We start from the raw sequence: 17,123 nt of genomic DNA, 5'->3' as shown, positions 1-17,123 counted from the left end.
TCGGTTTTTCCTCCGAGTCGTGGTCGCAGCTCTTCTTTAATCCTTGCTCCACCGAGCTCTATTGTGTGAACTTCTTTGCCTTTTCCTCTCAGGTTTAGGCTTTCATTGTAGCATTTTCTTGCCAACTTCTGATCTCCCCTCACCGTTGCTATCCCCGCTGAGGTCGGAAATTTCATGCAGAGGTGGAGTGTCGATACCACCACTCCGAGTCGATTAAGGGTAGCTCTGCCGATTAAAGCATTATAGGCCGACCCCACGTCGATGACTATGAAGTCTATACTCAGAGTCTTTGATTTTTCCCCCTTTCCAAAGGTGGTGTGGAGGGGCAAAAATCCTAGTGGCTTTATTGGCGCGTCGCCTAATCCGTACAAGGTGTCGGGGTAGGCTCTTAACTCTTTCTCATCTAACCCTAGTTTGTCGAAAGCGGGCTTAAAGAGGATGTCCGCTGAGCTTCCTAGTGTTCTGTGGAGATGGGCATTTGCCAGGATCATGGTAATTACTACTGGGTCGTCGTGCCCAGGGATTATTCCTCGCCCATCTTCCTTTGTGAATGAAATGGTTGGAAGGTCGGATGACCCCTCTCCGACCTGGTAAACTCTCTTGAGATGTCTTTTATGAGAAGATTTTGTGAGTCCCCCTCCCGCAAACCCTCCTGAGATCATATGGATATGTCTCTCCGGAGTTTGTGGTGGTGGGTCTCTTCTATCCACGTCATCTCGCTTTCTTTTTCCATGATTGTCCGACCTTTCTATAAGATATCTGTCAAGCCGACCTTCTCTGGCCAGCTTTTCTATCACATTTTTAAGGTTGTAACAGTCATTTGTGGAGTGCCCATATATCTTATGGTACTCACAGTAATCACCGCGGCTCCCCCCTCTTTTATTTTTAATGGGCCTGGGAGGGGGCAGCCTTTCGGTATTGCAAATTTCTCTGTATACATCCACTACAGGAACTTTCAGTGGAGTATAAGAGTGATATTTTCTTATAGGCCCGTAAGGACTGCCCGACCTCCTGTTTTATTCCCAGGAGACTTGGTGCATGTTTTACTTTGTCTTTCTGGATGGAGAACCTCATCAAGAACTTCCTTGATAGGTCTTCGAAGCTGGTGACAGATCTCGGGGGGAGACTGTCGAACCACTTCATTGCTGCTTTTGACAAAGTCGTCGGAAAGGCTTTGCATCTCGTAGCGTCAGAAGCGTCAGCCAGATACATTCGACTTTTAAAGTTGCTCAGATGATGCTTTGGATCAGTGGTTCCGTCGTAGAGGTCCATATCGGGGCTTCTAAAGTTTCTCGAAACTTTTGCCCTCATTATGTCCTCACTAAAAGGATCTTTCTCCCCTAAGGGCGAATCTTCTCTACCGTCGTGGGAGTTCTGACCTTTGAGGGAGGATTCTAACTTTAAGAGTTTTCTTTCTAACTCTTTTCGTCGCTCCATTTCCTCTTTTAGGTTCTTTTCGGTTTCCTTTTGTCGTTCCCGTTCCTGTTCTAGCTGCTCGAGGCGACTGTGGACTAATCCCATGAGCTCAATTGCGTGGATGGTCCTTCTTTTTCTGATTCGCGCCCCTCTGAGGAATTTACCTTCGGGTTTTTGATTCCGGAGGTACCTTCCCTGTGTTGATCATTGGCTTCCTGGTGAAGGGTCTGGTCTGCCTCATTGTTTCCAGTGTTCAGATTCTCTTGCTCAGAATCCGTCTCCACATGACCCTCTTCAGGGGATCTATCCGCCATTACTGGTTGATCTCTCGGGTCCCCGGCAACGGCGCCAATGTTACGGTGGGTAACCGGAGATTAATGGGCTGGATGGCGTTGGTTGGCCCAAACGTATGAAGGAGGTGGCTTTCGAGTGGATTTGCTACTCGGTGCTCCTCCGTCCGACTTGTGCGTGTTAATGGGGGGTGGTACCTGCGAAGATACTCCGATGCCTAAGTTAGCAAGAGTGTGAGCAGGTTAAAGAATATTGGGACCTAGAGATACCTGAATGGTGTCAGTGTATTTATAGTGGTGAACCAATAACCACTGCTGAAGTAGTGCCACCTTTTTAGGTGGATAACCGTTCCCATATCTTAGGGAGGTTAAGATATGGCTCTATGAAGTGGTTAGAGAGTTTCTAGGGGCAGTTACTCATTCGAATGAGTGTTATCTGCCAGCTAACCCTCGTGTCCGACTTCTTTGGAGCAGGTCGTGTTTAGTACCGACTTCTTGGGATGAAGGCTGGTACTGGATGAAGGCCAACCCTTTGGGTTGGGCCTCTTTGCTTGGATCCTGGACCTTTATTATTGGGCCAGGGTATGAACAGTTTCATTGAGTTTTTCGTGACTTAGGCTACTTTTGCGATTCATTTTAATTTTACTCGGCTTCGCTTTCCGACTTATGAGTCGGACTGCTCCCGAGTTTATCATGATCGACTTCTATAGCCTCTTTACGCCGACTTGTACAGTTGTATCTTGCGGTCATCCTTTGCTTCAACGCTGCTTCTCTTATCTGTGCTTCTTCTCGGGCTTCGGGGAGCAAGTCGAGCTCTTCTTTGTGCCCCTGTATATTTCCGATCTCGTCGTGGAAAATCACTATTGGACTTTGCTCATTAACCTCTATTGGGATCATGGCCTCTACGCCATAAACTAGTCGGAAGGGTGTTTCTCCAGTGGCGGATTGGGGGGTTGTTCTGTAAGCCCATAGTACTTGTGGGAGCTCTTCTGCCCAAGCTCCTTTTGCATCTTGTAATCTTTTCTTCAGCCCTGCTAGTATGACTTTGTTGGCTGCCTCGGCTTGCCCATTGGCTTGTGGGTGTTCCACTGAGGTGAACTGGTGTTTGATGTTCATACTGGCTACTAGGCTTCTAAAGGTGGAGTCGGTGAACTGGGTTCCGTTATCTGTGGTAATGGAATAAGGTATCCCATACCTTGTGATTATATTTTTGTAGAGGAACCTCCGACTTCTTTGTGCAATGATGGTGGCCAGTGGTTCTGCTTCTATCCACTTTGTGAAATAATCTATTCCCACTATTAGGTACTTGACTTGTCCTGGCGCCTGGGGAAAAGGACCTAACAAATCCATTCTCCATTTTGCAAAGGGCCATGGAGAGGTGATACTAATGAGCTCCTCTGGGGGGGCCACGTGGAAATTTGCATGCATTTGACATGGTTGGCACTTTTTCACAAAGTCTGTGGCATCTTTCTGCAAGGTTGGCCAGTAGAATCCAGCTCGGATCACCTTTCTGGCTAATGATCTTGCTCCGAGATGGTTCCCGCAGATTCCACTATGTACCTCCTCTAATACCTCAGTGGTTCTTGAGGTCGGTACACACTTTAACAATGGTGTTGATATCCCCCTTCTATAGAGAATATTTTTCACCAAGGTATAGTGTTGGGCTTCCCTTCGAATTTTCTTTGCCTCTTTTTCCTCTTTGGGGAGGATGTCGAATTTCAGAAATTCGACTAAGGGGTTCATCCATCCGAGGTTCAATCCGACCATTTCGAAGACTTCTTGTTTGTCTTCTATTTTTACCACTGAGGGTTCCTAGAGAGTTTCTTGGATCAGGCTTCTGTTATTTCCTTCTGGCTTGGTACTTGCTAACTTGGATAGGGCGTCTGCTCTGCTATTTAGGTCCCGAGTTATGTGCGTGACCTTGGTTTCTGCAAAGCTCCCAAGGTGTTCCAGAGTTTTTTCCAAGTATCTCTTCATATTTGGGTCTTTTGCCTGATACTCTCCACTTATTTGGGAGGTCACCACTTGAGAGTCACTGTATATCATCACCTTCGTAGCACCGACTTCTTCTGCCAGCTTCAATCCTGCAATCAAGGCTTCATATTCTGCCTGATTATTGGAAGCTGGGAATTCAAACTTGAGGGAAACCTCTATCTGGGTTCCCCTTTCGTCTACCAATATTATGCCTGCGCCGCTTCCTGTTTTGTTGGAGGATCCATCTACATAGAGTTCCCATGTAGTTGGTTTATCCTCTTTGATCTCCTACATATTCTGCAATGAAGTCGGCGAGGCACTGGGCTTTAATCGTCGTCCGAGTTTCGTACTTCAAGTCGAACTCGGAGAGCTCTATTGCCCATTGAACCATTCTTCCTGCAACATCCGTCTTTTGGAGGATTTGCTTCATGGGTTGGTTCGTGCGGACTCTTATTGTGTGAGCTTGAAAGTAAGGCCGTAGCCTTCTTGAGGCTACTACTAAGGAGTAGGCAAACTTCTCTAGTTTATGGTACCTTAGCTCAGGGCCTTGCAGAACTTTACTGATGAAGTATACTGGGTGCTGACCGGCCTTGTCTTCTCTTATCAGGGCGGATGAGATGGCCTTGTCTGCTACAGATAAGTATAGTACAAGGTCTTCTCCAGCCATAGGTCGGGTCAAAATAGGAGGCTGGCTCAAAAACTTTTTGAACTCCTGGAACGCCTCCTCACATTCAGGAGTCCATTCAAACTGGTGTCCCTTTCTCAGCAGGGAGAACAGTGGAAGGGATCTTAGTGCTGATCCTGCCAAAAATCTGGAGAGAGCTGCTAGCCGGCCATTCAGCTGTTGGACCTCTCTCAAACAAGTCGGGTTTTTCATTTCCAGGATAGCTCTACACTTGTCGGGATTGGCTTCGATTCCTCTTTGTGTTAGCATGAATCCTAGAAATTTTTCTGCCTCCACCGCGAAGGCGCACTTTGCAGGATTTAGTCTCATCCCGTGCAACCTTATGGTGTCAAAGACTTGTGAAAGGTCAGACAAGAGGTCGACTATTTTCTTGGTCTTTCCCAGCATATCGTCGACGTACACTTCCATTAAGCTCCCTAGGTGAGGGGCAAACACCTTATTCATCAGCATCTAATATGTGGCCCCTGCATTTTTCAATCCAAATGGCATGATCACGTAGCAAAAGTTAGCTCTGGGCGTGATGAATGATGTTTTTTCCTGGTCTATAAGAGTGATATTTTCTTGGCCTATCAAGGCCGAGTTCTTCCTTCTTCTTAGCTTCCCTCTCCCTCTCTTTCGTTGAGGGAGGGTGACCAGGTCGCTAACTCGGGTCTCTTAGCCTAGCATTTTCTTCCATGTTGATGTACTTTTCAGCTCTTTCCTGTACATCACTTAAAGAGGCGGGGTGTCTTTTTGATATGGACTGTGAGAAGGGACCTTCTCTAAGACCATTGACAAACCTCATGATGACTGCCTCGGTAGGCAGGTCTTGAATCTCCAAACATGCTTTGTTGAACCTTTCCATATAGGCCCGTAAGGACTCCCCGACCTCCTGTTTTATTCCCAGGAGACTTGGTGCATGTTTTACTTTGTCTTTCTGGATGGAGAACCTCATCAAGAACTTCCTTGAGAGGTCTTCGAAGCTGGTGATAGATCTCGGGGGGAGACTGTCGAACCACTTCATTGTTGCTTTTGACAAAGTCGTCGGAAAGGCTTTGCATCTCGTAGCGTCAGAAGCGTCAGCCAGATACATCCGACTTTTAAAGTTGCTCAGATGATGCTTTGGATCAGTGGTTCCGTCGTAGAGGTCCATATCGGGGCTTCTAAAGTTTCTCGGAACTTTTGCCCTCATTATGTCCTCGCTAAAAGGATCTTTCTCCCCTAAGGGCGAATCTTCTCTACCGTCGTGGGAGTTCTGACCTTTGAGGGAGGATTCTAACTTTAAGAGTTTTCTTTCTAACTCTTTTTGTCGCTCCATTTCCTCTTTTAGGTTCTTTTCGGTTTCCTTTTGTCGTTCCCGTTCCTGTTCTAGCTGCTCGAGGCGACTGTGGACTAATCCCATGAGCTCAATTGCGTGGGATGGTCCTTCTTTTTCTGATTCGCGCCCCTCTGAGGAATTTACCTTCGGATTTTTTATTCCGGAGGTGCCTTCCCTGTGTTGATCATTGGCTTCCTGGTGAAGGGTCTGGTCTGCCTCATTGTTTCCAGTGTTCAGATTCTCTTGCTCAGAATCCGTCTCCACATGACCCTCTTCAGGGGATCTATCCGCCATTACTGGTTGATCTCTCGGGTCCCCGGCAACGGCGCCAATGTTACGGTGGGTAACCGGATATTAATGGGCTGGATGGCGTTGGTTGGCCCAAACGTATGAAGGAGGTGGCTTTCGAGTGGATTTGCTACTCGGTGCTCCTCCGTCCGACTTGTGCGTGTGAAAGAATGGGGGGTGGTACCTGCGAAGACACTCCGATGCCTAAGTTAGCAAGAGTGTAAGCAGGTTAGAGAGTATTGGAACTTAGAGATACCTGAATGGTGTCAGTGTATTTATAGCATAAATTAGAAAAAAAATTCAATTTTAGTATATTAAGTAAAAGTAGATGTTTATTTATAAATTCTTAAAGAGGGTTCTAAGAATAATAAAAATTAATAATTAAAGAAAAAGAATTGTGATCAGATGCACGTTACATTGCTTAATGTGAATGTATGGTATTTCTATATCATCATCATCTAATAAACGTAATTAAATTTAGGCGGTGGCGGTTATCTAAAACAGGGTGCTGGGTCCTCATCTCATGAGTTATGCATGCCTCTTTTCTATGAAGTTCTTTCAGGTGTTATACTGAAGAAGGAAGACGAGCAAGAAAGAAGAAACAAGAGTGCCACAGTTACAAACCCCATAAACAATAAAAGGCAACACAAGCTACCTTGTCTTTTTTATCCGGTATGCCTCTATTCTTATTTCTTTCTCTCTCTCTTTCTTCTTCCCCTCAACCCAGGGATATTAACCAATTGGATATTTATAATATACGAACAAAAGAAGGGTAATCTTTTTAGAGTAAACTATTAATTTAATCATAAAAGATATTTTGTCGCAGAATGTCTCTTTTTACTGTTCAAAATTGTTGGAATATTTCACTGAAAATGTTTTCGTGGCTAAATTGTGAAAGTCATCGTTTATTTTCCGGGACTAAATTGATAATTTATTTTTTATTTTAAATTTCATTTTATACGTTGTAGTGCCGTACAACTAAATCCAGGAAACACGAAAACGAAATAGCGAGTGAAGTTTCCTATAATTAATTATTTTTTATTTATTTATTTATCTGATACTACAGTAGAAAAGTGAGATAGCTGGGTAGACTGAGAGTTAATGTTTTGAGATGGACTTTGAATTTTGAAATTCGAATCAATTAGTGAGTCTCATTTCGAGAACAAAAGAAGAAAAAACACTGCGTATTTTCCAAAGATAGGTTTTGCGCGTTAGAAAAAATAAAAAAAGGATACGATTCTTTTATTAGCGTAGGGAGTGAGCAACTTTTTCTCTTCTTCTACACACACAATCTTGCACAGTGTTATCCTTTTTTTATATTTAAGTTTTCGGTTTATTAATGTTTCCTTCGGTATATCTATATATATGTTTATATCTGTTTTGGTATTGTTCGTTGCCCGCTGTTCTTACTGGTTAGTGTTGTCATTTGCTATATTTTAGTTGAATTTAGGGTTAATGGGAGTACTGATTATTCCTAATTATAAGTGTAGGGCTAGAGGAATAATTGGTCTGATATGATTTTCGTGTGATGGAGAAAACTGAGTATCAACACTGTGGTGGATTACACTAAATTTAGTGGTGATTAGTTTCAAGTTATGTTTCGGGGATATTGTATATTAAACACGTATATCTGCAGAATTTGGATCCTCTAAGCTGGAGCCTTGTACACTCACAAAATGAAGTACGTGTCAATAACATAGTATTATTGGACTCTCTCAATGAGGAAAGTTTGTAGCGATATAGTGTGAGATAGATTTAGAGGGAAAATTTCAGTCAGCGTGTGGTTTCTGTAGAGTTTGCACTTATTTGTAGGAAAGGAAACATTTTAGTTTCCAGTGTGGGTTAGATGCAAAATAACCTAACAGAATCAACAATTCATTCTCTGTGTGTAAAAAGCTAAATGAAATGCATCAGAACATACTGCAGAGATTCTCCCCAACAGTGGCACAATAATTCTCAGCTTCTGATCCTTCTGGAGAAGAGCTTGTTAGGTTTAATCTCAGGCTTATGAGGCCACTTTTGGGAGCCTTTGAGTTGTATCCTGGCGGAGGAGAAAAGTTGAGTGGTAGATTGGGTTGCATTCATTCCTAGTTTTATCATAATATGAGGTGTAGGGTTAGGGTTCCTGTCTCTATGTTGACCGAGTTGTGATTGGAAATGAAGCGATTGACTGAATGGAACTATTGTTCAATGGGAAGTGAGGATAATGCATCAGTTGGAATCTTCAGTGAGATCTAAGCCTTATTTTTTGTGTAAAGTAACTTTTTGAATGATGTGCTTTACATATCAGAAACAGACAAGAGAGGATCCAGCCCTTCTAGGATTTGATTTCTACGCTGTCATTCGAAAGTTTTCACGTTCCATGGAACAGCCATTTTCTTTTCTCGAGTTGATTATTGGAGGTTAAAGAAGACAACTTCAGGGTTAAGGATTCGGTTATGGCTTTAATAGATTTGTATTCTAATTACGAAGTAGTTGCTGGATTTCATGGGTGCTTCCTGCAGGATGTAAATGGAAAAAAGAGTACAGCAAGATTTATCTTCAAAATTTGAATGATAACGATAAGTGCTTTGATGTAATTTGGGGCTGGAAAAGGCAAGAACGGAATTTGAAATTAGGATGTTGTTTCATGATGGGGCGCAATTGCGTCGTTTGATCCATGTAGCCAACCCCACCTACTGGGATGAGGCTTTGTTTCTGTTGTTGTTTGTTTCAGTACAGCAATGTGAACCCTAGAAGAGAAGTGAGGAGAAAGAAAGAATTGTTCTCTCAATCTGTATGAAGGAAATAACCCATTATTGAAAGGGATGTTTGTGAGGATAAGAGTTCTTTAAATGCTTGGAGATATTCTGACATTATTGGAAGGGAGTAACTATTTAACTATGTGAAACTGAATTTGATTTCTGGTTGAAGTAGCTGTTGTAATTTGAAAGTGGGGCTTGAAGATGACAAGCGTGCATGCGACTTGTAGCCTCTGGATGCCCGCGGTTGTCATATTCCAACTATTCTATTTATATTCTTTCTCATGAAAAATTGAAAAAAAATTTTAAAGCTAAGTATTCCTTTTATACTCGAGGCACTTCAAAATAGACTACACCATATCATCCAGCCACCTTTACCTTTTCAGCTTTATGTTCAAATATTTAATTTTGTTGTATAAGTATATTTAGTCTAACATATGTTCAAATATAATTTTTATATATCTTACTATTAAATTTATTTATTGTGTTTCTTTTAGTGTGTGGGAGAATTAAATTATTTTGATCATAAATTAAATATATATTAATGTTCCTTTCTATAATTATACTTGTATACATCTCATGTTCTTATAAACTTAAACAAAAAATTCCCTGTTCAATCCCACTCCTACGTCTTATTTGGTTTCAAGAATTAGTTTTGTTTTCTGCTCCATGTGTTTTAAATGAAAAAAAAAAAAACACAGAGTCTGTTGTGAAAGACTGATGTGTCAATTACTCTGTAGTAAGATGGTTGTAATATTGGCTACTGCCACATACCTTTTTGAGAATGTAGTATATTTGGATTCTTCTATTTTTGAGTAATGCTTCAATTGCGAGAGTTTGCTCCCGGTAGATATTTTGACTTCTGCCATTAATTTGAAGAGTCAAGATAAAATTAAACATATCAGTTTCGTTCGTCCCATTTTGGATCTATTTTATAAGGTTTGACAACATTTTATATTGGCCGTTGACTGTCTAATACAAAGGTCTACCTTTATCCAGGCTTGAGACGGGCTATTTTACCCTTTTCCAGGTGAAGTTATTAAAAGAAACCTAGACTTTTAAAGGCTCGAACGGAGAAGACTGTAGATGCCCAAGTAAGGAGAGAGTAAATGAAACGAAGGGTAGTTTAGTAACCATAGGTAGAGGAAGACTTAGAAGAAGAATCATAGGTGAAGTTACTAAAAAGAAAGGGAAACTTGACTTAATGCTTAAATGCGAATAACTGAATATGATTCATGATCGAGCACTTTCGCCTGATTAGGACAAGACTTCATTGTTGTTGCTGTTCATGATGAGTTTGACTTGTATGAGATTCAAAGGAGCACAAGTAATGCAAACTTCTGCTCTCAAAATTTGCTTGAGGAATTATAACGAATTTCTTCTCATTTTTGTTTATTCTATCTGATGGAGTGTTGTTTTTCTTAGTATTATATTGAGCAAAAGTATTTGACTAAGTTTCTTTGTCATTCTTGAGCTGTGTGTGTGTGTTACTTGGGAGGTGACTTTTTCTTAAATAATGAGAGGAGAAATCCTTTTTTTTTATATTTTATTTATCTTTAGCAAGCAGCACTGGTGCTTAATGCTTCTCGTCGATTTCGTTACACCTTGGACTTGAAAAAACAAGAAGAGAAGACACAAATATTGAGAAAGATTAGAGCTCATGCACAAGCCATTAGGGTATGCTTCCTTCAACTGGAATGTCTATCATTTTGGTGTTACAAAAATTTAAGTGTACTGAATAGGCATTTTGGCCTTCGAGGCAGCATATCTTTTCAAAACAGCCGGGGATGGTCAAGTGATTGGTGAGTAATCAGATCATGCTCATTGTTATTTTTGGATACTTAAGTATGGTGTTTCCCAATACTTACAAATAAATAATCATCTGGATGAAAGTTCCTGTCATGATCATCATCTTGGACTTGAATTTTTTTGGCTAAATGTTTGTTTTCAATTTATTAATGTTAATGTTAATATGAGAAGGGTTGATGTCCAATTTTTACCCTAAAATACCCTTCATTATATATAACCTATTAAACATTTTTTTTTGTTATATCAAAGATTTGAACCCAAAACCTTTTAATCAAGTTATATCGGGAGGGGTTTGATGCCCCCCAACCCTGTGGGCACGCGCGCGATACCCTTTGTAGTATATGTCTCCATGAAAAAATATATTTTTTGGGTATCTCAAAACTTAAAACTTGAGATCTTAGAGTGTAAAATAGTCACCATCTTAAACAAAACCCTGTGGGCACGCGCGCGATACCCTTTGTAGTATATGTCTCCATGAAAAAATATATTTTTTGGGTATCTCAAAACTTAAAACTTGAGATCTTAGAGTGTAAAATAGTCACCATCTTGACTAATTATGCATGTTTAATAAATAAATGGGAAAAAGGGGATTTTTTATTTTTTGGTGTCCAATTTTTGTTCTGTGAACTACCTCCCTTCTTATTCTTGAAAAACCTATACAATATATTAAGGGAAATCCCCTTTTTGGTGTCCAATGATTTAATGGAATATAAATTTTTTTTTTTCCCGTTCTCAAAGACTTGAACCCAAAATCATTTGTATTAATGCCAACATACTACCTCAACTAATCTCACATTTGTTACTATTTTACACATTGAATAAAGGATAGATTAGTGCCGAGTAATCCACTAGTGCAATTCAATGTTTGAAGGATTTATATAACTATTTCTGGGTAGTTCCAAGCTGTATTTTATTTTCATCTGATATGATGTGGTTGGACATTTATCGATGATGAATGCATTTTAATTACTGGTAGAAACCACAAAGCCTCCTGCGGCCTCTGCTGGTGAATTTCCAATTGGACAAGAGCAACTTGCTTCAGTTTCAAGGGAGCATGATACCGTTGCTCTTCAGCAATATGGAGGGGTAACACTGCTGTGGACCTTCCTTCTCTCTCAACTTTGTAATGATGTTGATCACTCTTTTTTGTTCTGAATCACTATCAGGTTGCTGGGATATTAAATTTGTTGAAAACCAATTTAGAGAAGGGGATTCATGGTGATGATGCTGACTTACGAAAACGAAGGAATGCATTTGGTTCCAATGATTATCCTCGAAAGAAAGGAAGAAGTTTCTGGGTAAATTTTAGCGCATTATGAACCATTGGATCCTTAATGCTTCTGTAGTATCCGATGTTATTGGCCGAGTGATATTGTAGTGACCTATTTGTTTCGGTTTCCTTCTACAGATGTTTATGTGGGATGCTTGCAAGGATCTGACTTTGATTATTTTAATGGTAGCTGCAGCGGCTTCATTGGCATTGGGATAAAATCTGAGGTGAGCTTTGGTGGCAAAATTATGATGCAATAATTTGTTTAGTGTGGGGATTGACACTGTAACTTGGCCTGTTTTTTCCCTCTATCTGCATGCAAATATTATACTTAAATATTTATTCTGGTCTTCACATACTTCCTTTTATTACCAGCTCAGTCTTGCTGACTTTGACTGGAAATTTGAGTTTTTCTTCTCTCGTTTCGTTGTTCTTCTTGCTTCTTGGTAGTTTTATATTATGTAAATAATACAACTGTTAGTAGCCTGTTCAGAGCTACTTTCAATCCCTCCCTTACTCTCAGAGTATACTGGTGCATATCATGGTCTATCTTGATTTAGCCTTCAGCAGAGCTACTTTTCTGTTTCAGGGTATTGAGGATGGATGGTATGATGGGGGAAGCATTGCTTTTGCAGTTATTCTTGTCATTGTTGTCACAGGTATATAATTTTGTCTTTGTACGGAGAGCAACGCGTATAGCTTTAATTAAATGTTTGGACTCTTATCCACAATTTACAGACGTTCATGGTCCACTTCATCTTTTATTGTGGAGGTTATTAGAATAATTAAACATATAGTAATTTTCCCTTCATCTTGCTCATTTCATTAATTATTTTCTCCTGGCTTTGTAGCTATAAGTGACTATAAGCAGTCTCTTCAGTTTCGGAACCTGAATGAAGAGAAGAGAAATATCCATTTGGAGGTTTGTGTTCTCGTGTTTCGTTTTTTTTTTTCTTTTATTTTTTGGTGTGTTATACCCCTCAATATTGGTAACCAGGTACAAGCCTTTTTTGTTCCTTAATTTTAAACTTTCCTGATGATTGCCTTTACTTTTTGTGATTGAGTTATGATATGCTCTTTTTAGGTCCCTGCTGATGGAATTTTGATCACTGGTCACTCTCTTGCAATTGATGAATCAAGTATGACTGGGGAGAGCAAAATTGTAAGTGTTTATTTATTTCTGTCTAATGGGGAAATCAAATAATAAAACATTTAACATTTTCTCCTCATATAATCATTTTGCCTCCAGGTCCATAAAGATTCTAAGGACCCTTTTTTGATGTCTGGGTGTAAAGTTGCAGATGGCAGTGGTACTATGCTGGTAATATATAGACTTGCTTTTCATTTACTTTTTCGTTTTTTGTAGTTTTTATCTTGTTAATAGGTGGTGGAATGCTTCCTAATTGGATTTATTCATTTAAACCATTTTGGTAAGAGTGTGTGTGTATTCTCCTCCTCTCTCCCTAAACACTAAACCTCTTCTTTTCTTTTTATTCCTTCTGGTCAGTATTGAACTTTTGTTTTTATTCTCATTTTGAAGTATTTTTCTTGGGATTGAGACAAAGAAATCGGATGCTGGAAAATGTATACTGACCTGTTCCGAACTTGTTTATATTTATTTTTTTGAAACCTCTGCATTAAATTTCTTATATATATTTTGTAGTTTTCCCAAATATTCTATATTGGTTGATCATGTAATTTGTTGGTTTCAGATTTTATTGGTTAATATTTTTCTAGGTAACTGGTGTTGGTGTTAATACTGGTTTATTGTTCTGATTGTGCTACTGGCCAGGTCATTAGATATTGGTTTATGGTTTTCCATTTGTTTTCTTGTGATAATAGCTTTTATTATGCATGCCTCTGACAAGATTAATTTTTAGCAGATTTTTCTCCGGCAATACCAGAGATGCAAGTGGCAATGTTCAATTTAAAGCAGGGAAGACTAAAGTTGGTGATGCTATTGACGGGGCAATTAAGACTACAGTTGGTGATGCTATTGACGGGGCAATTAAGATAGTAACTGTTGCGGTATGTGCCTTGATGAAGTCTAAATTGTGGGAGAAGTCATGATGATGCAATCCAACATACTTTTGTCTATATTTTATATAGTATGATTGTAACCATTGAATATTTAGGTCACTATTGTAGTGGTTGCAGTACCAGAAGGGCTCCCGTTAGCAGTTACCTTAATTCCCTCTGACCTAGTACTTTTACTTCATTCTGTTGCTTAGTCTTGGTTTTAGCTGACCTTTTTTAGTTAAAAACAGAAGGAACAGTTTATATTGTATAGTCTGAATGATGTGTTACTGTTGGTGCCAGAAAATGTGGTGGTAAAATTTTGCTGTTATGCTTGTATCTCATTATATTTTATAATTTTGATCCCTTTAAATTTTTTTTTGAAGTACTGGCTGTATTTTTTGATAAAAGATAAAGATTTATCCGTACCTAGTATTTGTTAATTTGCTCTTTGGAATATTATATATTATTTTTCCTTATCTCTTACGCATCATTTCTTGACTATGTTATAGACTGGCCTACTCAATGAGGAAAATGATGGCGGATAAAGCTGTATGTCGGTGTTTGTTCTTTGATTGGATATTGACATACATGTGAATCTCTGTTAAATCTGAAGCATCGAATTGCAGGTGAGGAGGCTTTCCGCTTGTGAGACAATGGGCTCTGTAACAACCATTTGCAGTGATAAGACTGGCACGTTGACCATGAATCCTATGTTGGGATGTATCATTTGAATTTTCATTGGATTCTGGTTTTAGGCAATTTTCATAAATTTTCTGGAGATCACACTTCAAGCTGTTTCTGTTTTAGTGGTTCAGCAATCAAATACATGCTTGGTGGGGTTTTAAAACCTTCGTCTGCACACTTCACATGGATTTTGACATACCGGACTTATCAATATTCTCACTAGTGCTATTTTAGCTGTGAAAAGTGAAAACGCTAAAAAATTCTAAAAAAAATTAGAAACTTCTAAAAAATTCTAAAAATTCTAGAAAATCTTAAAATTCTTAGAAAATCATAAAAATTTTAGAAAATTTTAAAAAATTATAGAAAATCCTAAAAAATCCTAAAAACCCTAAAAATCTTACAAAACTCTAAAAAATCCTTCAAAAAAAAATCCTAAAAATTCAGAATACCCTAAAAAGTCCTAAAAAAGCATAAAAATCATAGAAAATTAAAAAAAAAACTCTAGAAAATTCAAGAAAACTTTAAAAATCCTAGAAAATAAAAAAAACACCCTAAAAATCCAAAAAACTGTAGAAAACCCTAGTAAACACCATAAAAATCCTAGAAAATCCTAAGAATCCTAGAAAACAGTAAAATTCCTAGAGAACTTTAAAAAATTCTAAAAAAATCCTAGAAAATCCTAAAAATTCCTAAAAATTCTAGAAAACCTTAAAAATCATAAAAAAAACCCTAAAATCCTAAAAAAATCCAAAAAAGGTAGAAAACCCTAAAAACAAAAAAAAATCTTGAAAAACATTAGAAAATCTTAAAAACTCTAGAAAATCATCAAAATCCTAGAAAACTTAAAAAAACTATAGAAAACCCTGAAAATCTTAAAAAATCCTAGAAAATCCTAAAAAACTCTAGAAAATCTTAGAAATACATAAAACACCCTAAAAACCTTAGAAAATCGTAAAAATCTTAGAAAACCCTAAAATCCCTAGAGAACCATAAAAAAATCATAAAAATTCTAGAAAACCATAAAAATCATAGAAAATCATAAAAATCCTAGAAAACTTTAAAAAATTCTAGAAAAACCTAAATCTTCTAAAAAATCTTAAAAAACTCTAAAAATTCTTTTTTTTAGGATTTTCTAGGGTTTTCTAGAGTTTTTTAAAGTTTTCTAGGATTTTTGGGATTTTTTATGGTTCTAGGGTTTTTTAGGATCTTCTAGGATTTTTCAGAGTTTTTTAGGGTTTTCTAGTGTTTTTCAGAGTTTTTACCCTAAAAACCCTAGAAAATTCTAAACATTCTAAAAAAGCCTAAAAAACCCTAGAACCATAAAAAATCCTAAAAATTCTAAAATATCAAAAAATTTCTAGAAAACTTTAAAAAACTCTTGAAAACCCTAAAAAACCCAAAAAAAACTTTGAAAAACACTAGAAACCCTAAAAATCTTAGAAAACTCTAAAACTCCTAAAAACCCTAAAAACTGTAAATATTCTAGAAAACCATAAAAAATCGTAAAAACCCTAGAAAACCCTAAAATCACTAGAAAATCATAAAAATCCTACAAAAATAAAAAAAACCCTTCAAAACAATAAAAAAATCTTAAAAATTCAGAATATCCTAAAAAATCCTAAAAGCCCTAGAAAAGCATAAAAATCCTAGAAAACTTTAAAAAAACTTTAAAAAATCCAAGAAAACTCATAAAACCCTAGAAAATCATACCATAAAAGCACCCTAAAAATCCAAAAAAAAACCTAGAAAACTGTAAAAAATTCTAAAAATCCTAGAAAACTCTAAAAAATCCAGAAAATCCCTAAAAACAAAAAAAAATCCTGAAAAACACTAGAAAATTTTAAAAATCCTAAAAAACCATCAAAATCCTAAAAAACTTAAAAAAATTATAGAAAATAAAATCCCTAAAAAAAATTCTAGAAAATCCTAAAAAACTCTAAAAAATCTTAGAAATCCCTAAAACATCCTAAAAATCTGAGAAAACCATAAAAATTCTAGAAAATCCTAAAAGCCCTAAAAAACTTTAAAAAATTGTAGAAAATCCCAAACATTCTACAAAATCCTAAAAAAATCCTAGAAGCATAAAAAACAAAAAAAAAATCCTAGAAAACTTTAAAAAACACTAGAAATCCTAGAAAATTCTAAAAAACCATAAAAAAATCGTAAAAACCTCTAGAAAAAATACTAGAAAATCTTAAAAACCCTAGAAAACCATCAAAACCCTAGAAAACTTAAAAAAAATATAGGAGACCCCTAAAAATCGTAAAAAAATTCTAAAAAATCCTAAAAAAATCGTAAAAACCTCTAGAAAAAATACTAGAAAATCTTAAAAACCCTAGAAAACCATCAAAACCCTAGAAAACTTAAAAAAAATATAGGAGACCCCTAAAAATCGTAAAAAAATTCTAAAAAATCCTAAAAACTCTAGAAAATCCTAAAATTCCTAGAAAGCCATAAAAATTCTAGAAAACTTTAAAAAACTCTAGAAAGCCCTAAAAATCCAGAATACCCTAAAAAATTCTAAAATCTAAGAAACCCTTGAAAATCATAAAAAAAAATCCTAAAAATAAAAAAAAATCCTAAAAAAACTAGAAAACTATCGAAACCCTAGAAAAATTAAAAAAATTATAGAAAACCGTAAAAATCCTAG

At 37.5% G+C, this 17,123-nt stretch overlaps 1 protein-coding gene across 12 annotated transcripts; it reads left to right on the top strand.

Moving 5' to 3' along the window:
* Positions 6,409–14,716, top strand: LOC107643612 (calcium-transporting ATPase 10, plasma membrane-type-like). 12 transcript variants are annotated; one of them, XR_002362869.1, is made up of 14 exons: positions 6,413–6,622; positions 10,252–10,368; positions 10,451–10,493; positions 11,477–11,586; positions 11,667–11,798; positions 11,909–11,997; positions 12,360–12,429; positions 12,622–12,767; positions 12,855–12,932; positions 13,020–13,091; positions 13,508–13,562; positions 13,654–13,798; positions 14,299–14,338; positions 14,416–14,716. XR_002362869.1 is itself a non-coding variant. In XM_021123711.1 (7 exons), the coding sequence occupies exons 1-6, from the start codon at positions 6,485–6,487 to the stop codon at positions 11,987–11,989; spliced, it is 621 nt and encodes a 206-aa protein (XP_020979370.1). In that variant the 5' UTR covers positions 6,409–6,484; the 3' UTR covers positions 11,990–11,997; positions 14,416–14,716. The 12 variants fall into 12 exon arrangements, 1 of the variants encoding a protein (XP_020979370.1); XR_002362868.1 differs by lacking the exons at positions 14,299–14,338; positions 14,416–14,716 and adding an exon at positions 13,906–14,171 and having other exon boundaries at positions 6,414–6,622; XR_002362867.1 differs by lacking the exons at positions 14,299–14,338; positions 14,416–14,716 and having other exon boundaries at positions 6,414–6,622; positions 13,483–13,562; positions 13,654–14,171.

Source organism: Arachis ipaensis, chromosome B05 (assembly GCF_000816755.2).
Source record: "Arachis ipaensis cultivar K30076 chromosome B05, Araip1.1, whole genome shotgun sequence".
Lineage (NCBI taxonomy): Eukaryota > Viridiplantae > Streptophyta > Magnoliopsida > Fabales > Fabaceae > Arachis > Arachis ipaensis.
The sequence above is the reverse complement of the archived record's forward strand: the minus strand, read 5'-3'. Positions and strand labels throughout refer to the sequence as shown.